The sequence below is a fragment of the Ruditapes philippinarum genome, unplaced genomic scaffold (genome assembly GCF_026571515.1).
Source record: "Ruditapes philippinarum isolate M1 unplaced genomic scaffold, ASM2657151v2 ctg914_1_1_1_1, whole genome shotgun sequence".
NCBI classification, from domain to species: domain Eukaryota; kingdom Metazoa; phylum Mollusca; class Bivalvia; order Venerida; family Veneridae; genus Ruditapes; species Ruditapes philippinarum.
This window is the reverse complement of record NW_026856575.1, coordinates 155107-181695: the sequence shown is the minus strand read 5'-3', so window position 1 is coordinate 181695 and position 26589 is coordinate 155107. Positions and strand designations below refer to the sequence as shown.

Below are 26589 nucleotides of genomic sequence, written 5' to 3'. Positions count from 1 at the left end.
TCTGAGGAAATAACTGAGTCAAAATCTTGTAATTTGTATATATTCTTGCATTGATATTTACATTGTATACGTTGGCCTTTAGAGAATTGCTGGAATATGAAGTTTTTGTCTGTTTGATTGCACATGTCAAAATTTTGGGAAAGCGGAAAGAGATTGTCAGCCATTACAAGATGGCGGCGCCCATGTTTTTTTGTCAAGCCTGAGCCCATTTCGAACATGCTTTTCTCGTATTAAATCAAGTTTGCAATTTAGATAAAATAAATATATGTGTAGTGTTTCGGTGACTGACAGTTGATAGTGTTCCATCCTTTCAATTTACTAGGAAAGCACTGGTATAATTTGAAGAACTTTGCATTTCCTTGAAAATTTTGTGCCTTACCAAATTATAGTTCTGTGGGGCTGGGTACATGTTGGGTTGCGATAAGGTAATGTCACTCTCTGTTCTTGATCTTTCATGTTTAAATAAACTAACAAATTCCTAACTTACTTAAAAACTTAACATCTAATATGTTCTATCCATTAGTTGATTAGTTGGCAAATCACCAACTTGGTTTACTTTTCATGAATACTTCTCTAACAGGATGTCTAATGTCTTGTATTTAAATCTTCATCTATAATTTACATTCATTCTAATCCATCACTCTCAAAATAGTATATTAAAGCCTATGAAATAATATGGGGGCGTCCATGGCCTAGTGGTAAATAAGGTTGTGGACTTCAAACCATTTACCCTCACCACTGTGGGTTCGAATCCCAACAGGGACTTTGGATTCTTTCATGTGAGGAAGCTATCCAGCTAGCTTACGGAACGTCGGTGGTTCTACTCGGGTGCCCGTTCGTGCCTGAAATACCTGAGTACCTGAGGTTTTCTGCCACCAGTAAATCTGGAACGTTGCCATATGACGAGTACAGTGTCGGTGTGATGTAAAACCCAAACAAACAAACCTATGAAATATAGAAATCAGATAAACAAAGCCAAAATTAAAGAAGAGTCTCGGGCAACTTGTTAACCATTTCCATAGAAACATGTACATAACAAACTAATTGATCTACTGTAGTCAACTGTCGTCAGGAAAAACTTTAAAGTTCAATATTATAGACATTTAGGCCAGTTAAACTTTTAATCTAACCAGACCTGTTGATTTTTAGTTGGACCAGAAAGCAAGACCCTAATAATTTAAAAAACAAATTGATAGTAATACATTTATTAATTGTTATATTTCAGGGTTCTCACTAGGACTTTAAAACATGGAGTCCATGGACTCTCAACCCTGAAAAAGTTGGAGTCCAAAAGCAAGTCGCAATTAATATGTTTACAGATTAGTCATTTAATGCTCACAATAGCATTGCTGATATTTTGAATCTTCAAGAGACTTTCAAAGTTTATAGTTATTCAAAACAAACTCTGAACTACATAGTATAATTATTGTTTTGTTGTTAATATTTATTATGAAATTATTTCATTATAATGCATCAACACATGGAAATCGTTTTTTTTCTCACTTTTATACCAAATCAAATTTTATTCTGGTTAAATAAGTCCACTCTAAAGACAAAAAGTTTATATTTGTAAAAAAACATAAATGTATTTAGGCATTCATTCGGAATGAATAGGAAAATCGTGTACAGCTTCACACAGTGTGTAAGAGATTCATCCGATCGACAATTATTTTAGCAAATATCTTCAAAAGGGGCAAATTGAAGATCGATATTTAAAGATTTAATGTTGATTAAATAAAAAGGAACAGTTCATTCACATGTTTTGCTTGGAAACTGAGAATTTTTGTGAAATTTTAGGGTTTCTGGCGAACGTGAAATCGCCGATGTTCGGGATCAATTTTCGGATAGAATCTAAATATCAAAGAAAAGTGTATGTGTATTTTGGTTTGTTGTCCTGGAATTTCGGCACAATATCTTAAATTCCTAATACTCTTATAGAATGTTTTTGCAAGAATGAAACGAAAGCAAAATTTTCCCTAGAAAATGTCGAAAATATTCGACAATAATTCAAAATTACACTCATTTGTAATTTGAGAAAACAGTCTTAAAACTTGCGGCATAAATAGTCGATATTTTTATCCTTTTGTCAGTAAAATTTGCTAATTTCCAATCAACTGTTGATCAAAGATATAAAATTATCACCTCGTGTTATATCTGGTAATTACACGTACAGCGTGTGTATACATTAGTCTAATCTCTATTGCGTGATAATGATCGAAGCATTATCGCTGATTGGCTAATCGCTTCACGGGTCGATGTGCATAGGACCGCCTACCTATAGACTGACACGCGCTGACGTATTTGTGGTTGTAAACAAAGGTAATGTTTATGCGTCCCCAGGCAAAATTAAGCGTACATAAAATCCTTGCTCTGAAATATTTGCGTCCAGCTGTAATAAACTAGCCTGGGATTCAGGCGTTGATATTTTTTTACTTATTCATAACTTACGCAATATTTCATACTCGATCGTCATAGATAACACAACATCTCTGGTTTTGATAGTATCAACGCCTGGGGAAACCTGCGGGGTTTCCCATGTAATTATCGACTAATGATAATCCTATTAATAGACCGATTACAGGGCCTTTTTACCCTTCTTTGCTGTAGCCGGTATTCGGCTACTTCCCCAAGCCAACTTATTACCCTTTTTCCCCAAAAAACAGTCAAAAATTCCCCTTCTTGCGAAGATTTTCCCTTTCACAGAAATGTTAAATCGAAGAAAAAAACTTGTAAACAAACTTTTTTGTTTAAAAATAGATCATTGTTTTTGTCCAATGAAAGCTAACTATTCAATTACCAACTAGAGGGATAACTCGATTCAATACAATTGATGTAAACTCACTGCCTCAACATGGGAAAACCCAATCTCCACACAGTGATCTCCCCTTAATTCTTCGGCGTAGATCTCTGCCCAAACTCCTCACACTGATTACCTCCCTTGGCAGAATTGTAATCACTGCCTTCACAGATGTCACATGATGATGAAAGTCACATGACGTAACGTCGAAATTCAAATGTAAATATCGACCGTTACATAGAAAATCTAACGTCATTTTTCTCTTTCTGTTTTATTTTTAACTTTTTATACCTACGTCCGTTATATTTTAACAAAAAATTATCAAAAGTACACAAAATAATGAAAAATAAATTAAAAAGCTAAAAAATATAAATATCCAAATTTGGATGTTTCAATGTTTGTGATGGCAGAGATCTCTGTACTGATAAGGGGAGATCACTGCGTAGGAGATTGATCTCTGCCACCAAGGTCCCAATATATCAGGATATACTATATTTTTTCAAAAATTGTTTTATCTACTGCTTTTATCTATCAGATAAGTTTTCTCTCATTTATTTAACAATGTTTATGAATAAATAAATAAATAATATGAATATTTAGAAATAATTTTAAAAATTATGAGATTATTTTCTACCGAGACGATATTTTGATATTTTATATTTTTTAGCTTTTGAATTTATTTTTCGTTATTTTGTATACTTTCGATAATTTTTTAATAAACTACATGGAACGTAGGCACTAAAAGTAAAAAATAAAACGGAAAGAGAAAAATAACGTTAGATTTTCTTTGTAACGGTCGATATTTACATTTGAATTTCGACGTTACGTCATGTGACTTTCATCATCATGTGACGTCTTTGAAGGCAGTGATTACAATTCTGCCAAGGGAGGTAATCACTGTGAGGAGTTTGGGGAAAACCCCGCTGCCTTATTTTTTAGTGCACACATGATTTTTTTACGACAATACGGCGACCGATTTACGATGTCGCAAATGTAAACAATGTCACAGAACAAGAAGAAAATACGATTGAGTGACATTTGTAATTGTTTATGAAAAATTGGATAAATTGTTGACCTTTCTGTAAGTGCAAGAGAATCCAATACATGTATCCACTAGCAAGTTCTTGTGTCCGAGTAGCACAACATGCCCAAGTGTGGGAAATAGCGAGTCTAGCACAACAGTGCCAGACTGCCAGTAATAGTGATAATGGTGGGAACTGATAATAATGTTCCCTCTGAATCAAATCAAGAACCCTCACATGTCCTTCGTAAATTTTCTATAATTAGGAAATATGAGTCAATGTATTCTGGGCAAATAAAAAGTGGCAATAAATCGGCGGCACGAAATACCCAAATATACCCAAATATACCCAAATACACCCAAATATACCCAAATATAGCATCATTAATGGTGTACATATATAGACTGTATTTTGGTTCAAAACACAATGATAGGGAAATGTATATTTGGGTATGGTTGATTATATCTTAGTGAAAGTGTATATTGTATTCATGATAAAAACAGCACTTTTTTTAGGTTAAAACATTTATTTTTAGTATAATTGGGCAATATTTAAGTATATTTAGGCAATATTTGGGTATATTTGTGCAATATTAGGGTGTATTTGGGTATATTTGGGTATTTCGTGCTGCCCCAATAAATTGATCTGTAAAAAAATCCCTTTAACTTATGTTAAACAGAAAGCTCCCAAAATAAAGTCTATGTTTGGAGGAAAATATGCAAATATATTATGATATTTCCCCAAAATGTATGATTTAAATAAGTCTTTATTTATAGTAAAAGTGGTTAAACTGCCAGTGGAAAATATAATTTTTTTCCCCAAAAGTATGAAAACCGCGCATTTTTTCCCCACAAAAAGGGCTAGGGCGCCTTCCCCAAAACTAGTGAAAAGGCCCTGGATTAGCATGTGACCAACAAATAACATGACTAAATCGAAATCGAGGCGAAGATGATAAATGTTGAAAATTTGACGTCATTTACCATTATAAATTGAGTCCAGCACAATTATCTGATGCTCACACACTTTATCTACTTTAACTAATCACACCTGTTGATCAAATTCATAGGTCAAAAGGAAAACATGAGTCATGCACCTGGAAAATTTCAAATTAAGCACAAAATTTCCTGTATTATGGGCCAACAATCAAAGAAGTCTAAATGTTTAGGGCATAACTGTATTAAACTAATTTATAAAAGATAATTTTATAAACTATATTGAATTCATTATTTATTGATATCAACTATTACTTTACATATAAAAACAACACAAACTTGTACCTTAATGTTACATTGTATCAGGTTTCTTTATTCAAGGACTATGAGGTGGCATGGCCTAGTGGTTAACGGGTTAATGCATTGAACTAGTAATCTAAAGATCATTATCCATGTACTGTTGCGAAGCATATTTTAAGTGAATGACAGAATCTAATCAAGCCTGCATCTTCAGAGCTACTGATTTCCTGTTTTTAAAGTCGTATTACGAAATGGAAAGTGTTCTACAAAAAAATTCATGACTCCAAACAATTGGCAGAATTCGAGATCAGAAAACATTGATTAGATTTGGTAAAAAATATACTTGTCAAATTGTTCACCTGTTATGACTGACAACGATGAAGTGCAACCAGAAACGCTTGACAGTCTTGTAGATTTTTATGACTAGAAAATCTGTAGTGTTAGAATATGAACTCTGGTATGATTGGTTGTACTACAGCTCTGCCAGAATAGGGTATAATATATATATATGTATAAACACAATTTCCTGCTATCGGCGCTATTCTTAATGATTTTGGTAAATAAATGCAGCACAAACTGGCCATCTCTTGCAATGTTCTGGACAGGTCATTTTGGATGGAATTAGATGGGTTTTAATTTCAAAAAAGAACACAAGATAAAATTCCAGAGAACCCTAGTTAATTTTTTTTTGATGAATTCTTCTTGAGGTACTTTTATGGCCAAAAAATCTACTGGCAGGACGGACCACCAACATTGTAATATCTCCAGACCCCATTGTATACACACCCATCTCTCAAATATCGACCTGTGTCTTACGACGCATTACTCACCCCAAATGAGGGTAAAAATGACTCCGACATAAAGAAGTCCGCATAGGGATGACACTTTTGTTTTATAAAACACAATATATCTTTTCAAGTGATTAAAATCGTTTATTGCTTTCAAAAGAAATCACTATTTTCCAGAGTTTTATTGATAGTTCCACTGTGTTACTATTTATTCAAAATTCAAAACTACTTTCACTTTCGGTTTTAATTTAAACTAACAATCGATGAAATACTATCACGCGTGTTGAACGAAACTGGGTAAAACCAATAAAGGATTGTCAGAAGGAGTTTTTGGTGCATGTTTTGAGTAAAAATGATGTAATGGCTATTATGCCAACAGAATATGGAAAAAGTTTAATTTTTCAACTGGCCCCATTTGCGTTTTGTTCTATCACTTCGGTGTTCAAGCCGCCATGTAAAAAGTAGTGCGTTCCTTCCCTTCATGCTTAGAGTGGTTTCACACAGGACAGTAAGACCGGTGTACACAATGCACCAGACCCATGCTGTATTAAGTGGCCTCATGCCACAGACTACCAATTTCTAAGACAGAGTCAAGTAAACATTTGCATATTATACCTCCAGAAATGTTGTGGGCTAGCATTTTTCAGTGTTTTATTTTTGACTTTTATGAGTGGGTCAAGGGCCCTTTTGAAAATAAGCGTCATAATGCCATTATTTGCAAAATTTTATTTTCATTATGCTGTTAAAATTTAGCTTTTAAATTGGAAAAACATTCATCATGATAACACCACATTAAATAATGTCTCATTGTTAAATTTCTCACTTTCATTTTCTTCGTTGTTTGAAAAAGAAGCTTAAGCTCCAACATAAATTTTTATTAAATAATTAAAAGTTTAGAAATTGAAATTTCATTGCAGAAAATTTGTTCGACAAGCCAGTCTTACTTTAATGAAGTTTTAATGAACATTTAAGTTTAACACTATGACCTTAGCCTGAAGAAAATAACCTGGATGAAGATGAAAATGTTTGTAATTAATTTTAATGAGCGGATCGTTAAGTGAGTGTAAACACGCTGTGATCACTTATTGTCAGTTTTGACAAGGTATAAACTGTGTGGTGGTTTTTTTTTGCTATTATGATGAAAACATTTGCACTTAACAAACTCGTGTATATGTTTATAATTTGTATTTTTCTTTTTGTTCACTTGTAAACGTTCTGTTGTGTTCATGTACAAGATGCTCGTTTGATAGTTATAATTTTGATAATCAAGGTCTTGCCATTAACTGTTTTATATTCTGTCAGTGATTATTTTCCCCCTATATTTTACCCGAATAAAGGCTGTTTCCCCTATCCCAATATAGATATATTTTTCCCTTAAAAATCAAATGCTATATATATGTTTTTTTCTGAAATACCCTGTGCTCATTTTTCATCAGAACAGCAGCTGACTTGTGTTGGCTAGTTGATAAATTTAATTGACTGAAAGAAAGCATGCTAAATTAAATTGAAGTTGAAAATTTTATAAAATATGTGTAGGTAAATCCCATTCAATTTCAGGTTTTCCCCCTTTCTGGTTTGTTATATTTTTCCCTCCAGAAACAAATCCACAGGTTTTTTTGAAAATTGATTGAAAAAAAAACCCTGTCTACCATTCTGTTCATAGCTTGTAATTCATGTAATTACATTGTCTGTTGTTTGCAATTTAAATGTCTTTAAAATTTTATCTGCTGTATTTTATGTCCAAATTGAAGGCAAAGTAAATTATTGCATAAATTGGCTTAATTAAGTTTATTAACATCATTATGAATAAATGTGACATTCAGTTCAAATATGCTGGTGTAATTGAAACTAATTCCTAACAAATACTTGGTTTTGACCTCTTTGCACTGAAATATTATCCAGGGATTGGTTTCAAATTGTTGTCAACTGTCACTTTCCTGTTTACATATAATTTGTATTAAGAAAAAATAATGCTGAATATTGTAATTAAGAATGGGAAATATATAGAACTATCTTGTACATGTTAATTTACAGCACTACTGTACATTTCAATAGAAATGAAATTCCCACAGGCCAGAAAATTGAGAGTTATTTAGTAAGAAATATATGGCTTTACACTAAGGAATATTTTAAGAATTCATCTTGTATATTGAAAGAGGAATTTCCATAACTAACATTTTGCCTACATTTGGTATTTCCAGATAAAGTTTATGACATTACTTTAACTCGGGTGACAATAATTAAAACTTGCCTGCGTCTCCAATATAAAACTAGGCTGTCCATGCACATACATCAGTGTTAACTTTTGACCGCTTAACTTGTGGCCGGCAAAATCTGATTTGACTTACTACTATTTTTTTCTCTGAAGCATTTCTTTACTTGTCCGTATGATATTTATATGGTAAATTTTTTCAAATTTCCACTTGTCCGTACAGGCTGTGGGACAACCTGGGCAATACAGATAGTTGATTTTGAAGCCCCTGGCTTATTTTACCCTTTTAATATATTGATTCCGGAGGGTTTCAATTTCAAAATTTAAAGCAGAGAGTCTGTACCATAGCCTGGTAAATATCAATCAATGGTTAATAGGCTGGTACCAACCCTATGAGATTATGTATATGCTGAAATAATAATTACTCACTGCAACTTTATAGAACTTTATGTATACCATGTAATTATCTACAATATTACCACAGCAATTGCTTGGTGGTAAAAGCGTCCCAACTTCCATGCAAAAGGTTTGCATGTTCTTTAATTTACATGTACCCCCACTTACTATATTTCCAGCATTACCCCACAGTTGTCAAGAATTTTGTTGTTTATCTCTCACTAAAAGTGTAAACGGAAAAAATCAAATTTCATATACTAATAGAAACACTCCTCAATCCTGGTTCATTTAAAACCATAGCCAGCTAGCCTGGCTGCAACAAGTTTTATCTGTGATCTAACTGTCTGATCATATACTAGTCTGCACTGTTTGCTATTCAGTCAGTACTTATTTTCCCCCAAAAAACGTGTTAAGGTCCATTTAAGGATATGGTATTTATAGTGATTAGGATAAAGAAAATCATTTTAGTGAGTTCATGTAAAAATATTTTTACAATAAAATGAAGTAATATGAACTAAACTGTAATAAACATTTGTCATTGCATACACACTGTTATATATATAGCTGATAGTTTGTTGAGGGAAACAAACATTTCTATATATAATCACACGAAGTCAATATTTAAATACTACATTACCAGTAAGGTGCCATATGCAGACAGACAACAAACTGAAAGACATACTCTTCAGTGTTTGATGCCACCCTGAATTAAATTAGTCTTAGGCACACAAAGTTGTATTGTATCTAAAGAAAATGGAACAGCCTGTCTTGTGTAAATAACTTTAACCTTGGACTCTACTTTACAGCACAGTCAATAACTTTAACCTTGGACACTACTGTACACAACAATCCTTGATAAGAGCTCCATTTTGACATTGAAATATGACCTTGACCCATAAAACTGACCTTGACCTGTCAAATTTACAACCTTGACCTATAAGATTTTCAAAATTCTGATGGGGTGGGTAAAGTGACTTTGTGTTCTATGAACTAATCTTAATTTGTGGGAGTTTCTCATTCTAGGTGTGTATTATAAAAAGCATCTTGGGCCAAAAAAATGCATAATCAAATGGGAATACAATGTACCCTGCAAAGTGGTATTGCTTAAGAAAAACTTCAAGCAATATTATGTTGACAACTTGTGTGTCAGTAAAACTCATTCCATGTTATATTTTGAATATACATGTATGTTAAGTATTGATTTGTTTGTAATTTCAGGTGGCCCTGAGGCTTTACGGAAGAGAAAACTCGGCTACCCTCATGACTTCAGACCGGGGAACCAGCGGGGGAGCTGAGTTGGAACTCAACAATACACCGGTAAGTCCTGACCATAAATGAAATTCAAAACCCAATGTTTATAAGTGTTGTATGCTTTGAATGGCAATCAAAAGTTCTGTTTGCATTTTGCAAGTGTTTGAGTATTTTAGTTAAATCTATGGATATAACGCAAGCATTTTCTGTAATCTGTACATTTTAATGTTTTCTTGGTGTTGAATTATGTTGTTCTCTGGTTGTGTTTGTGGTTGGAGTTGCTGACTTAGAATCATATGCCCTTGACCACTTTGTCGGTTCAAATCCTGACAGGGACTCAGAAGTTATTTTCATGCAAGTAAGCAATCCACCAAGCTTATAGAAAGTGAGAAACTGGGTGCCATGTTCTGCCTGGAGTAACATACAGAAAGACTCCCGATATCTTTCTCCACAGTACAACTTGACAGTCACCTTTACAGCATTGGTTTGACTGAAAATACAATCTAGAATTATTTTTTTTTGAAATTTACGAGTATAATCAATATATCATGATCAGTGACTCGAACCATTGATCATGTAGATTATTGTCATTAATTTCAACTCTTGACGCAGATCTTGCCACATCTTTTCTTTGACGAGTCAATCTTAAACAATCTTTGATAATGATGATGTGTTTTAATTAGAAAATTAACTAAAATATCATTTAATATTGATGAGCGTGCAGTTTTCTGATGGTGATTGTATTAATAGTTAATTTTGCATTAAAGATTTTGAGGGATTTAGATTTTCGATTGAATGCGTGGTGAATTAACAAACAAGATTTGTAGGACGTAAGCTGCTTATGTTGTGTGGACAGATGCAATGACAGAATGAGAATATAATTGTAATTTTACAGTTACTGTTTTTTTCGGAATAAACAGTTTTGCAACTATCTAGCAGCTAAATTAATTCCATTTTAACATTGATTTTGTACAAAATCTATGTAAAGAGGAAGAATTTGTTACTGTATTGTATAAACTTTTCATCTATAATGAATGTTGGAAGGTAGATTTCAGCCTTATTCATGTTTTTGCTTCGTGAAATATTAGCAGGTAGTTTTGAAACAATGAGGTTCTAAACTCATTTGATGCCCTCTAATTAGTTCAATTTTGTTATATTTCCGATAGTATATATGGAAATGACATGCCATATCTTGCTTACTTTAGTTGTCGATCAAGTCTTAAAGACATTTGTTTTTAGCACCCTTTTGGGAACAAGTTCTGTGCAAGTTTCTCAATTGCGTAACAAGTAGCAACAACAGTTATGTTATGAAATATTGAAGTTAAAGGAGCATGCCTCCATATTCATGCTAATTTTCTTGAAAATTAATAATATATATTAAATAGTAAAATATTGGTCATGTGAGCACAGAAAGTAATTTACACATTGACAATCTAAATCTATGAAAATTGCCAAAAATAGGTCAAAATGTGCAAAAACTGCCCTCACTTTGGTAGTTATACAGTAGAAATATATAGTGACAAATTCTGCAAAATCAAACAAAATGTAAATTATTTTTTGAATTATGAATATTTTTAATTTTCTTAAAATCTTTAGCATATTTTCATCAAGGTTGATTTTGTTGAAATATATTATTTTGCTCATCTACATTCAGGGAAAATAAGCAGTTAGTGACATTTAGGAACAGGTCTGTTTATCAGACTCGTATGTAAGATAAAAGATTCAAAAAGAAGCACCCAAGTTTAACAAACTGAAAAACTCTGGTTTGAGTACAATAACTTTTCTAAGACAATTCAGTTGATCACATAGGCTTGCTAACTGATACATGTTACATTGTATATGGATGATGTTCCCTTGTCAGCCAGAGATTTTGGCTGTAGCAGGTTTTAGATCATCCTAGAGTAACCTCCCTTAGTGAATTCTTCACCCATGTTTGCTCTGTTCTATTTTGGACAGGTTTCAGCAAGTGTGGTTTTGCGGATTCATACAAGTGAAGTGGACTTTATGCTAAGCATCAGGCATGGTCAGTCGCCAAACCAAAATGTATTTCGGCATTATATATTCTGGAGTATTATATTTAGCGCAACAAAATGACATTTCCATATGGTACATACATGCTCTTTATATTATACAATCCATCTATTATTAAAGAGTTAAAAAGGGTACACACATGAGTGATAAACATTGCAAGCATAATTATGATAACTGCATATATTGAAATTACATCAGGTTGTTGCAATACTTCAGGCATACACCAATATGTGAAGTTTATCTACAAGGGCATTTTTTGTCAAAATTGTGAAGGGGCCTGGGCCTGTTCATTTTGTGAAAAACAGCGTGATATATCATAATATTGTGAAAAAAAGGAAGACATTTTTACTTGGTATTTCGCGACATTTTGAAACTGGAAATGGTTGATTATAATTTCTGGCATGTGTAAAATCTGCTTCAAGTCTGTACTTTAACCCAGTTAACATGTGCAAAAAACCATTTAACTTGATTAAAACTATTTCTGTGTTATTGCAATTGGCGTAAATCAAGTTTTACTGGAAGGTAAACAATGTATTTCGAAGACAAAGTCCCAATATTTCTCTTTTGATGTCGTGAAAAAAAATTCCGCCGCTTTGTGGAAAAAAAAGTGCAATTTTGAATTGTGAAGGGGCCTTATATCGACCCCTGTTATAGAAAGAAAAAAAGCCCGGTCTACATAGGGTCTTTTGAATCTCTAACTTGTGCTTTACCTGCTATATAATTATATTGTTGTTTTTTAACGCTTTTCTGTAACATAAAGATCATAAATCTGTGTTTTCAGGGCGATGACTTTCGGCACCAACAAGTTTAATTTCTGCCAATTAAGTCTGTTGAACCATTCCTCCATTCCACAAATCCATTGCATTATATAACTGAACTTTTTATATACTTTTGCCCAGCCCATATTTTTGTTCCACCAAAATCAAAACAAGACTCTATACTTTATGTGGGAAGTCCAACTTAAATAAATAACTGTTTGTTTAGTGTTTTATTTTACGGTTGATATATATGGAAGATGTTCCCTTGTCAGCCAGAGATGTCGGCTGTAACAGGTTTTAGATCATCCTAGAGTAACCTCCCCTAGTGAATTCTTCACCCATGTTTGCTCCGTTCTATTTTGGACTGGTTTCAGCAAGTGTGGTTTTGCGGATTCATACAAGTAAAGTAGACTTTATGCTAAGCATCAGGCATGGTCAGTCGCCAAACTGAGAGTTAAAAAGGGTACACACATGAGAGACAATCATTGCAAGCATAATTATGATATCTGCAAATTTTGAAATTACATCAGGTGGTTGCAATACTTCAGACAAAGTTTATTTACATACTAGGTCTTTAGAATCTCTACCTGCTTTATAATTATTTAATATTAATAAGTTATTTTTTTACATTTTACTTACAATTTCTCGACATAAACATCATAAATCTGAGTTTCAGGGCATGACTTTGGGCATTTCCAAGTTAATTTCTGCCAATTAAGTTTCTTGAACCATTCCTCTATTCCACAAATCCATTTCATATTTTAAATGAAATTTTATATACAGTAGAACTTCTGAGTCGAACTTCGATTAGTCGATTTTCTCGATGTGTCGTAGAAAAATGAAAGTCCCGACTTTTCCCCCTATATGTTCCTTATGAAAACCTATTTATGAGTCGAGTTTTTATGTGTTGAATTTTTCGATGTGTCGAAGTTTTTCCGTGGTCCGTATAAAGGAAATCTTGTGCAATTTATCACAAATAAATCGAAGTCGATTATTTTGACATCTTTGATCTCGAGACATTTTTCACACCTTATCTGGCTGTGAAGATGATTTCCAATCAACTTGTGTGACAGTTGTTTATTACGCAGTCATGTGTAAAAACAGCCTTTATTTGCCATAAAATGTGTGATAAAATGCTTTAATCGTTTCTATTTTAATTGCCGTAGTGATATTTGAAAGTAAACAGCAAGAACTACTTTCATTTGAAAACATCCTTGACCCGGTGTCGCGTGAGAATAATACGCGAAATATTTACTATAAGCTGGTTTAGTTATTGCCCTTTTGTATTGTTACCCCTTTTGTTACTCTATTGTATACGTCAACGGGACGTGAAAAACGTTATTTAACATGCTATATTTATCATTGTAAAATGTATATCAGATTAATGATGGAAAAACATGAAAAAGGTTTAGTTATAGATCTTATAATTAGGACTAGTCACGGGTCGAAATGTTGTCATGGAATTGAGAGTGATTCATGAGTCGAAGTCCCGATGTGTCGAAGTTTTTACGCAAGTCCCTTCAACTTCGACTTACAGAAGTTCTACTGTACTTTCGCCCAGGCCATATTTTTGTTCCACCGAAAACTAAACAAGATTGTAGAATTTATGTGGGAATTCAAACTTAGATAAATAACTGTATATTTATTAATAATTATTTGTTACTGTTGAAAAATCTAACTGATATATATAATGGAAGATGTTCCCTTGTCAGCCAGAGATGTTGGCTGTAACAGGTTTTAGATCATCCTAGAGTAACCTCCCCTAGTGAATTCTTCACCCATGTTTGCTCTTACCTATTTTGGACTGGTTTTCAGCAAGTGTGGTTTTGCGGATTCATACAGCTTACATAATCAAAGTCATGAAACTTAAGTTTTATTTTGGCAAGTGTAAGTTAGCGGGTTCATACAAATGAAGTGGACTTCATGATAACATAGTCAGTCGCCAAACCAAAATGTATTTTGGCATTATATATAGTGCAAGAAATATATTAAGCCTGGCCAAATGACATTTTCTGAAATTCCATATTGTACACAATGCTCTTTCATGATACAAATCTATGATCTATTATTAAAATTTAAAAGAGTGAAAAAGGGTATACCTGCATTGTTATTTGTTACATCAACAGTTAAAACATGATTGTTGGACATAATGCAAGCTTATTGTTGTGGTATCTGCATATTTTGAAATTATGTTATGTTGTTGATACACTAATATCTACATGTTGCTTTCAATTTCTCCCCGAATAAACGTCCTGAACCTGTGTTTCAGGGCATGACTTTGGGCACCAACAAGTTAATTTAGTTTTGAAACATTCCTCCATCCCCCGAATCCATTTTATAACTGAAATATTTATTCATTTGACCAAAAACAAAACAAGATTCTAGAATTTATGTGGGAAATCCAACTTAAATAAACAACTTTTTAGTGTGTTTTTTTTACCGCTGATATAAAATGGAAGATGTTCCCTTGTCAGCCGGAGATGTCGGCTGTAACAGGTTTTAGATCATCCTAGAGTAACCTCCCTTAGTGAATTCTTCACCCATGTTTGCTCTGTTCTATTTTGAACTGGTTTCAGCAAGTGTGGTTTTGCGGATTCATACAAATAGACTTAGTGCTTACATAATCAAAGTCATGAAACTTAAGTTTTATTTTGGCAAGTGTAAGTTAGCGGGTTCATACAAATGAAGTGGACTTCATGATAACATAGTCAGTCACCAAACCAAAATGTATTTTGGCATTATAATATATAGTGCAAGAAATATATTTAGCCTGGCCAAATGACATTTTCTGAAGTTCCATATTATACATCCATTATTAAAATTCAAGAGCGAAAAAGGGTATACCAGAGCATTGTTAATTTGTTACCTCAACGGTTAAAACATGATTGTTGAACATAATGCAAGCATACTGTTGTGGTATCTGCATATTTTGAAATTATGTTATGTTGTTGATACACTAATATCTACATGTTGCTTACAATTTCTCCCCGAATAAACGTCCTGAACCTGTGTTTCAGGGCATGACTTTGGGCACCAACAAGTTAATTTAGTTTTGAAACATCCCTCCATCCCCTGAATCCATTTTATAACTGAAATATTTATTTATTTGACCAAAAACAAAACAAGATTCTAGAATTTATGTGGGAAATCCAAATTAAATAAACAACTTTTTAGTGGTTTTTTTACCGCTGATATAAATGGAAGATGTTCCCTTGTCAGCCAGAGGTGTCGGCTGTAACAGGTTTTAGATCATCCTAGAGTAACCTCCCTTAGTGAATTCTTCACCCATGTTTGCTCCGTTCTATTTTGGACTGGTTTCAGCAAGTGTGGTTTTGCGGATTCATACAAATAGACTTAGTGCTTACAAAATCAAAGTTCTGAAGCTTAAGTTCTATGTTGACATTATACTGGCAAGAAGTCATTTTTTGTCCAATCCTGGCCTCGAGGTTAAAAAACTTTGTCTGAGTTCTGTCTCAAATCTCAGCATTTTTATTGGTCAGTGTACATTCTATGACAGTTTCTGACCAATCAAATGCCTGAGAAGGGAGTTTTGAGTTCGGAGAATTTCTTTATAATCTCGTAGGGCCAGGTGACATTTCCATGTCCATAAAACGTGCACAGACTATTACACAGTATGAATCCATTCATTAAATGATTGGGAAAAAAACCATATTACATGGTTACATGAATGTTAAAAATCATAAATGGTGAAAATTGTAAGCTCATGATAATCTGTGCATTTTGATTTTATATCTGATAATAAATTAGTTTGTCAACATTCTTCTGGCATGCATCAGTATATGAAGTTTATCTACATAGTGTATTTGGAATCTGTAACTGATGCTTTACCGGTGTAATATGGCTATTTTCTTCATGTTACTTACAACTTCTTCTCAAGTTCTCATAAAATTTAATGCCATGAATCTATGTTGAAAACCAAGTAAGTCAGTTTCAGCCTCTTGCCGGCACATTTGCACTGTTAAATATTCAATTACTTTTAACTGCTCATTCTTGTGATTTTAGAATTAATTTCCTACTCCCTTGAACTGTTGGTGAAGATCATTTCGCATAAAATCAGCATAGCAAAACACTTGAAAGTTAATATCGCTGCTGAAGTGCTTCATTAAATCACCATTATGCAAATGAGAGGGAGGCTGAAAGATTATCCGGCCAGTGCTCCCACTACTACTTGAAAATTAGGGTTAAAGTGTAGTGTTTTCCTTGAATTTTTTCCTTTTCAGTTTAAAGATGTAAAAGCTGAAGGTTCCGAGGGTAATTGGGTACACTGTTGTCTGACCTGTATGAGATTGGTCCTTGGATACCAAGTTATGTTTCTCATTTGAAAAGTTAACTCTTAACTTGTGTTATGGACTTGCCCTGCTTATAATTTGGAACAGTCAATTCCTAATTACAGGGGTTTTTCTTTTGAAATTGCGAAAGAGGCCTTAGACCTCTAAATTTTAGGGAGAATTATTGCTTAAATTGATGAAAGTTAAAGGCTGTATGTTAGTTTGAATTTTTTTTGGAAAAATGGCATGATTTTGATGAAAATTTCTTTTGGGAAGCAGTCTTTTACAGGGATTTAAAAAAATTCATCTGACTGGTTTGAGCATTAAAATACTGATTGGGATCTTGTCGGAGTCAGACTGGGCAGATGTGTTAACTGTCATGTCATAGTTTGTCTGTAGATATAGACTTGCCTTGACTTGCGTTTATTTTGTGTGGATGTTCTTGTTGGCCTGGCTCTGTAGTGAAGGCATTGTCTAGTTATTGAGTTACCATTGCCTCTGACTCAGGGAAGGTTAAGGTTTCGTTGAACGTTTTTAAAACTTGAACATTGATATTTGTGTTTTATACGATGTTAAAATGTCATCTCCGGCAGGTGGTTTTGTCTGTGGATAATTATAGACATTGTTTCTTACTTTTATTGTCGAGTTACGATCTAACAAAACTCTGAAACAAAATATATTTACCTTTACCTTAATGTATTTAATATGTTAACAACATTTTTCCCCGTGTCCTCATGACCACTGTCTGGTATGTCAAGGTCAACTTGACTGGTGCACTGCATTGTAAAATCTTGTGTGATATTCTATTTCTACTGCCACAAAGTATATTTGGAAATGTCGATGGTATTTGTTTAGTAATGTTTACGGAAATGTCTAAGAGTTACCTTTACTAATGATGTAAGGTAAAAGGTATCCTTGTGAAGCTGAATACAGGAACTGGTTATAAAGAAATTCTGCATTTTATGGATTATAACAAATTATTGGCCTTTTGACTTTTTACCTGCTGAGGTGATGCATTAAAGAAAGCAGAAACCTAATGAATTTACAAATGTATGCTTGTTTTACATGAAAAATAGTAGCTTTTAAGTTGTTGAATACTTTAAAGTTGCATGCCTCCAGATGAGCCAAAATATTTCAAGGCAATCAAACTGGAGAAAAATGTACCAGGATTTTAAGAAGAAAAAAAAAGATCCAATATTAAAGTACTGATTTAAATGTTATATGCCATTAATGACTGATTATGCAGTATTTATTACCAGCAAGACTTAAGCAGTAAGGGCTATATCAAATATTCCTTACCTATTTTGGGTGCTTTGCGTGGATTGTTAATGACGTTTACATTGTTTATTAATTTCTTAGTTCACATCACAATATTTCAATTTTCAATTCATTTTCAAATTTTCATGAAAATTAGTATTAGAATCTTGAGGCATGCTGCAGGAATTTATCAAGTCAGCTAACTCTGCATGGTGTGGTGCCAATGCTGTTTTTGCAAGTTACCTCCCTTGGATGCAAGTGATTTCTTGTTTTGATAGTGGGCGAAAGAGAGAGAGAGATCAATATAAAGTGACATCAATAAACATGGTAAATATGGAGAGGAAAAATAGGAGTGTGTTCACATGAATGTCACAGTAATGTCATAGTTTCCTAATATAGACCTGCTCCAACCTCTAGTAATTAGTCTCCTATATTTCGAGATGGGAGGAGAAGAAATGAACAAAAGTGATCAGCAGAATGAAAAGCGTTGTCTGCAAGTTTTTACTTTTTCTATCTCGATAGAGGATTTACTTGAGGATGATCTTGGATGGATCTTAAGTCAAGTGAATTCAATTAGTACAGAGGGAGAGAAGACCCTGAAAAAGAATGAGGTGTCTTGTATTAACCCTGCTTCAACTAAGTTTGAATAATGGACTCGTCTTGGTTTGAAGTCCAGAATTTCTATGGTAATTTAAAGCTTAATATGGAAAGCAGGGTCTGTCAGTAAAATCCACATCGAACAGATGCCTAGCATTCACAATATTTCTTAATTCCTATGAATATGATAAAAATGTTCGATAAAAAATATTTTGGATTAAAAAAATAAAATCATACCTGTCCTGGTACCTACCTTCCTACACTACCCGAGCAGGCATGGTAATGGGAGGGGAAACAAAGATAATTTAAAGGCTGGCCTTACATAGACTAGAGACCAGAAACAAAACTTTTTAGTGTTAATTAGATTGGTTTGGAGTTTTGCTTTTTGAAAGACATTTTGATAAATGCATTAGTAAACAAAGTGAGCGAACATGAAATTAAAGGATTTGCCGCAAGGAAGGTACTTTGCTGTGGGTCGCTGATAAATTGTATTATTTGATGAATACTGTTGGCCGGTTATCATTGTAATAACTGTAATGTTGCTAGCCCATCGTATCCATAGTAACGTGACAAATATTGGTGATCAGTGAAGATTTTACATGATTATCTTGATTCTATTGTATGTAAGGCTATATTTGTCCTTCTGTTGTAAAGTCTAATTTAAATTAAAGGATTTTTATGTATTGAGATTTTTAACGAGAAAATTATTGACGTGAATATGTAGATTAACTCATTGCCTGCTGAATATCTTAATGGACTTGACCGATTTCTATTTTTTGAACTGCAGGAATATCAAGATGAAAATTTAAAGTTAGTCAGCCAACAATAGGCTGACTGGTCAAGGCGTCGTACTAGTAATCTAAAGATTGCTGACAATGTGAGTTCAAACCCCATCAGGGGCAAGGATCAAAAAACTCGATATTCATTGATAAGTACTGGTTGGATCCAGGAATGGATTATAGAGCATTTCAATAATTTAAAGGCTTCCAACACAATCAAACTAAAATAAATTTGTATAGACTTAACAATAGAAAGTTCACGATTTTTACAATATTTATCTCCCTTGCCAAAAGTGGCAGCCATTTTATAATATAGTTGACAAAATATGAAAAAGAATGATATAAACATCTGATTTGTGTGAATTATCAAATTCATTTAAACATTTGCAGCAAAGAATCATTGTAGCACCACTACATGGAATTGATATAATTATGAGAGATTATTAATGAGAGAGATATATGATTTATTGTGAATGACCCCCAAAAAAGGACCAGTGGAGGTTTCAGTGGAAGGTGGCCTGGCTGGCCACTGGTGACAAAAGCTTATCATATCATGACACATGAGGGTTTAAGAATTGGCTTAAAAATTTATATTTGACTGTATGGAAAATTAATGATACTTTTTCATTTGCGGTGGCCTTAAACCAGTATGTCATACATGTTTTATTTCAATTTTGAAAATTTGGTGACCATAAATTAGTACTTAATAGGTTATAAGTGATATGAGTTGACCTAAACAGTATGACTTGTTCTAAATAATTTCATCTGATAAAATATTGAGGCTGGTAAATACGGCTGGATTTAATTTCTTAACTTTTCGATTGTAGGTAGGATAATGCTTTCGCAGACAAGATTTTTAATCAGTGACAAAAATAGTCATCAGAAAATGATCAGAATAGAAATTTTAAAAAAAGGGAAAATTTCTTGATTTTATAGCTATTTTAATATTCTAGGATGATCATGTAATCCAAACCAAGTTAAGGCTGGGCAATACAATGGTGGAAAATTCACTGTGTGGTTTTAGCTGCAAAAAAAAAAATGTAGCTAAATGATGAATGAATATGAGAAATGAGAGGCAAAGTTCTCTTGTTAAACTGCAGGCTATAATTTAATGGCATTTAATATTTCATGGTAATGAGTAGGTTTATCCAATAGAATAATTGGCCAATATATACCTGTAAATGATTGTATTAATGAAATAATAATCAGCTGGGGTTTTGAATCAGATTTATTCCAAAACAGGCGGTTATTTATAAACCGACCACGTAAAGTATCAATATCACCAACCACGTTAAGGAACTCCTGTACTATTTTGGTTCCCCTGTAGTGTAGATACTGGCTCAGTAATAATTGGGGACCGTTTTATTTGAATTGACCTAATTATTAAATGTTAATGGATATATTATACAAAGTAATCCTATTTTTGGAGACGGCAAAAATCCATTGCAAATTTTAGGCATCTCGGTTCTTGGGAGACGTGACTATAATTATAATTCTATACAAGTGCCAGCATTGAATTACATAATTCAAGGACATCAACCCCCTCAAAAATTTCCTCAAAAAAGGGCAAATTGGAGGAGTGGATTTTAGGATGTTAACAGATACCTTCGCAAAAATTTGCCCCCTAAATTAGCTGTGTCCGAGGGCAATTGGATGAGTGGATTCTAAGATGTTTGTTAACAGATTGTTACCCTCTTAAAAATTTGCCCCCTATTTTTGTGCTACCGAGTGGAATTTAGGATTCACCCTCTCAAAACTTTGCCCCCTTGTTTTGCTGTGTATGAGGGAAATTGGATCAGGGTTTACACCTTTAAAAAATTTACCCCCTTATTTTGGTGCATCCGAGGGAAATTGTTGTGTCCACCCCCTCAAAAATTTACCCCTTATTTTCCTGTGTCTGCGGACAATTGAATGAGTGGATTCTAGAATGTGTATCAAATAAAATCCGACTGCAAAAGCAGTTGCCAGTACTTATTTTATATTAGTATTTATTATTATAAATAAAGATGACCAGATAAACCATGCTTCGTAGATGACAACAGTTGTTAATGAAAGATCGTGTTTAAATTTTGTACGCGCAAAATGGTTGTATAATTATAAATATATATAAATGCAGTTTTAACAGTTCAGTTATTAGTATTTTTGTACGAGTTGCAACCATTATGCAGCAAGTTCTTTGAGAAACGAGCAAACTGGATGTGACAATTTTTTTCTATGAGTTGCATTATTGAAAGGGAGACGAGAGTTACTCTTCAACTCTGTTGACGGAGCACGCTGCTATCTATTGAATGTAGCAGTTCTCGGGGAAATTGATTTTCCGAGCACATGGTTCACAGTGAAATCTCTCGAAGTTGTCGTCTTCTATAGGTGGCAGGCAGTGTAACATATGGAAACTTGTCTACGTATGAAATACACTTGGTATCGTTTTGAATTTGGTGACTGGATTTAAAATGTGGTGAATAACTGGCTATTTTGCGGATACTTAATGGATTAAGGGGTTTGTTTTGTCATGTCTGTCGACAGTTTTTGACAGAAAACTGATTCAGTCTGATAAAAACTTTAACCATATGGACACCAAAATATTGTCAACCTGTGGTGCTGGAGTTCTAATGTTCATTCATTAATTATTATTATGATGAAGATATCGAGATATTTTAATGTTTTTTGAAGCTTTCCTTTCCTATTATGTAAACTTTTTAAAAAAGGATAACATCAACAAAAATTGGCTATTTAGAAAATCTACTTAAGATTGTTACTGATAAAAAAATGTGTCACATCTTAGGCAAGTTTATTGGTTATTGGAGAATAATGCTCTTTTTGGACAGTTTTATACTTTGATGTTTATGTTGTCTCTACCATATGGTGTGAAATTGGAAGGAAATGTGACTACTTTGGCACCTGTTTTCTTTTTCCAAACACCTTTTATGAAGAGGAGAGGATATTTTTTATGGAATGAATACAATAATTGTAATCTAATGCTAGTTAATTGCTGATTGAAATACGGTACATTTGAGGAAAAATTGCTTGATAGTGACTGTTAATTGAGGAAGTAATGTGATGTTTTTTATTGTTAATTAATAATAATCAATTTTTCATAGAAATTACTAGGATTATTGAAGGATGGTTTGATCAGTGAAGGAATAAGATGTATGACTAAAGGGCAGGTTGGAAACAGGTAGAGGGTGGGGGTAAAGGTACATGTAGTCAGAATTTTTTTATAGTGTCTGTTAGATGGATAGTCTTAGAATATGAAGAAAGTTGATACTTTTGTAGGACTGTGTAATGTATGTTTGTGTTTTTGTTTCGCTGGACCTGTAGAAATGGACTTTTTTCAAGAGAAGACAATGGCCTCCATGTCTGTTTATGCCAAGAGAACACTCTCTACTCAGAGGATGTAGATCTATTAAAGAATCAAGTATTGTACTTTTCTCGTTTTAGACCCCAGTATAAGAAATTTTATTTATTGAGTTATATTTATTTATTAATTAATTAAGTGTTACCAGTATTATGCAAGATTACAAAAGGTCATTGGTAACTTGAAAGTCCATGTGCATCTGATTTGAATAAGATGGCAGTTCATTGAGCAATAAAAGGATATAATTAGGTTAGAAGGTGATTTTATGGCATAATTTGCTTCCATAATTTAGCAGTCAACCCAAGTTAAAAATGTAATTATTCATCCTCTTTTTGTTCTGCAAAGCAAATCTGCCTGAAGGAAAATGTTAGCCTGTTTTGTAAGTGTTGCAGACATCTTAACTTGCAAACATCTGGCCTGTCTTTTGAGTTTTTAGATATCTGGCCTGTCCGGTAGATCTTGTTGGCGTTTGATAAGTCTTATTGTCATCTGGCCTGAGTGGAACTGTGGTAGACATTTCACCTGTCTTGTTTGTCTTGTAGGCATCTGTCTTGTCTGGTAAGTGTTGTATCCATCTAACCTGTCTGGTAAGGGTTGTAGCTATCCTGCCTTTCTTGAAGCCATAGATCTGGCCTGTCTGGTAAGTCTTGTAGGCATCTGGCGTCTTGTAGACATCTGGCCTGTCTTGTAAGTCTTGTAGGCATGTGGCTTGTCTGGTAAGTCTTGCAGGCATCTGGCCTGTCTGGTAGGCATCTGGCTGACTGGTGAGTCTTATTAGCATCTGGCCTGTCTCATGAGTCTTGTATGCACCTGGCCTGTCTAGTAAGTCTTGTAGGCATCTGGCCTGTCTGGTAGGCATCTGGCCTGACTGGTGAGTCTTGTAGACATCTGGCCTGTCTGGTAAGTCTTGTAGGCATCTGGCCTGTCTGGTAAGTCTTGTAAGCATCTGGCCTGTCTCATAAGTCTTGTATGCACCTGGCCTGTCTGGTAAGTCTTGTAGGCATCTGACCTGTCTTGTCAGTCTTGTAGATATCTAGCTTGTCTAGTAAGTCTTAAAGGCATCTAACCTGTCTGGTAAGTCTTGTAGATATCTGGCCTGTCTTGTCAGTCTAATAGGCATCTGACCTGTCTGGTAAGTCTTGTAGGCGTCTGGCCTGTCTGGTAAGTCTTGTAGGCATCTGGCCTGTCTGGTAAGTCTTGTAGGCATCTGGCCTGTCTGGTAAGTCTTGTTGGCATCTGGTTTGTCTGGTAAGTCTTGTAGATATCTGACCTGTCTGGTAAGTCTTGTTGGCATCTGGTTTGTCTGGTAAGTCTTGTAGATATCTGACCTGTCTGGTAAGTCTTGTTGGCATCTGGTTTGTCTGGTAAGTCTTGTTGGCATCTGGCCTGTCTGGTAAGTCTTGTAGATATCTGGGCTGTCTTGTAAGTCTTATAGACATCTGACCTGTCTGGTAAGTCTGTAGACATCTTACCTGCCTATCATCTACCTGTCATCTAACCTGTCTAGTTAATGATTTTGCATACAAGTTTAAGTCAGAAGAAAAATCACACTTGCTCATAAAGAAAGTCTGAAATATTTAGGTGGGTCTAAATGGGAACAGGTTACACTTTGATCAAGTATACATTCCATGGTTGTCAAGAGATGTTGGAATTTCGCATCTACTTCAGCTTTTGAAACTTTTACTTAAATCCAATCATACTTCTTGACTGTAAAAAAGCAGTATATGCATGGCTATTCTTTTTAAAAGAATTTAAGGCAACCCCCCTCCCCCCATGCAAAAGGATGATCAGTTTAAAGTTTAAAAAAACTATATTCCCATGGTAACAACTTGTTTACCATTTTAGGAATCTGTTAAGGGAAGATGGGCATAGTTTCTAGTCTGTGTTTGGTTGGGAGAAATATTTCTTTAGTATTTATATGAATATGAAGGACAAAGTTTTGACAAATTTTCGTTTTGTAATTTATTTTCCTCTTGTTGAAAGTAACAAGGAAACATTGCGATAATGTTATCATCAGTTACCCAAGGATGCTTGTTAAAATGTACACAAATTTCCCTCATTTAATTTTTATCGATATACTCCATTAAATTAAATTGCAATATTTAACCAGGTTTTCCGAAGGAAAAAACTGGTTATTAGATTGAGGTATGTCGGCGGGCGGCGGACGGGCGGGCGTAAACAATTTCTTCTGTGCGCAACTCCTCCTACATTTCTCAACGGATTTTGACCAAACTTTCACAGAAGCTTTGTCATCAAGTGCCCTGGCGCATATTGTCGGGGTTTTGCGATTAGATAATATTTGACCTAATTATGGCCCTTTGTTTTTTTTTTCCTTATATAAAATATATAGTGAACAATTTATTCTGTGCGCAACTCCTACATTTCTCAACGGATTTTGACCAAACTTTCTCAGAAGCTTTGTCATCAAGTGCCCTGACACATATTGCCAGGGTTTTGCAATTGGTATATATTTGACCTAATTATGGCCCTTTGTTTTTTTTCCTTATATAGAATATATAGTGAACAATTTCTTCTGTGCGCAACTCCTCCTACATTTCTCAACGGATTTTGACCAAACTTTCTTAGAAGCTTTGTTATCAAGTGCCTGGCACATATTGTCGGGGTTTTGTGATTGGATAATATTTGACCGAATTATGGCCCTTTGTATATTTTTTCCTTATACAGAATATATAGAGAACAATTTCTTCTGTGCTCAACTCCTCCTACATTTCTCAACGGATTTTGACCAAACTTTCTTAGAAGCTTTGTTTTCAAGTGCCTGGCACATATTGTCGGGGTTTTGTGATTGGATAATATTTGACCGAATTATGGCCCTTTGTATATTTTTTCCTTATACAGAATATATAGTGAACAATTTCTACAGTGCGCAACTTCTCCTACATTTCTCAATGGATTTTGACCAAACTTTCACAGAAGCTTTGTCATCAAGTGCCCTGGCGCTCACTAAATTCCCATGTTTCTTCCAAGACATCATTCAAGTATTTTTTTAAAATTGTGAACATACTTTTCTTGATATCGCACAAAACACCACACGCCAATATTGTTGACAAAAGAAAATGACAAGAGACGCAAAAATGCAAAAATTAAGCAAAAATAAAGTACTGTTTACCTTTTTAAAACATTTGGGAAAAAAAGGCGAATAGACAACATAAAATTTCTCAATCATTTTTGTTTGAGGAATATTAAAAAAGCCATAATTCCTCCTAAAAGTTCAATTAAAAACAAATGCCCCTTCATGACAAAGCTTCTGTGAAATATTTTGCTGAAAACCTGGTTGCATCGCATTGCGATGTTCCTTGTTGTAAAATTAAATTGCAGTATTCAGAATTAGCCTTAGCTAATGTTATCTTAGGGAAATTTAAACATTGAGTAATGAATATATGAAAATAAATGTTGATTAAATTCAGGGGTTGTTTTTAATACGGGGTCGGGTGGGGGGTAAGTAAGCTAAGTAAGTAGCTTTTACTTAGTTTGGGTGTTTGAGAGTTATTGTCCACAAGTTATTTTACAAAAAAAGGATACAAAAGTTTATTTACATAATATAGACAATTAAAAAAAAAATTTTATCTTTTAAATCTTTACTTTTAATGGTGTTTTCCTAATACATGTAGAGAAGATTCACTGAAAAGATAGTTAAATGATAATCATCCTAGGGCAAGATATTGTTCTATGTGTTGATGATTTGATGATTTGATTTTAAATGATAATAACAATAGAAAAATAACACACACAAACAAGTATTTCATAGGTAATTCAAAACTTTACCTCAGACTGGTAAATACGGTAGTTGGTCACTTGTGGAGA

At 33.9% G+C, this 26589-nt stretch overlaps 1 protein-coding gene across 2 annotated transcripts in view; it reads left to right on the top strand.

Annotated features, from left to right (window-relative positions):
- The window catches only part of LOC132747026 (la-related protein 4-like), a 65214-nt gene that overhangs the window by 459 nt on the left and 38166 nt on the right, over window positions 1–26589 (top strand). For both annotated transcript variants that reach the window (XM_060736332.1, XM_060736333.1), the window contains exon 2: window positions 9666–9764. In XM_060736332.1, coding sequence (XP_060592315.1) covers window positions 9708–9764 — 57 coding nt within the window. In that variant the 5' untranslated portion in view covers window positions 9666–9707. The remainder of the gene's footprint in view (window positions 1–9665; window positions 9765–26589) is intronic.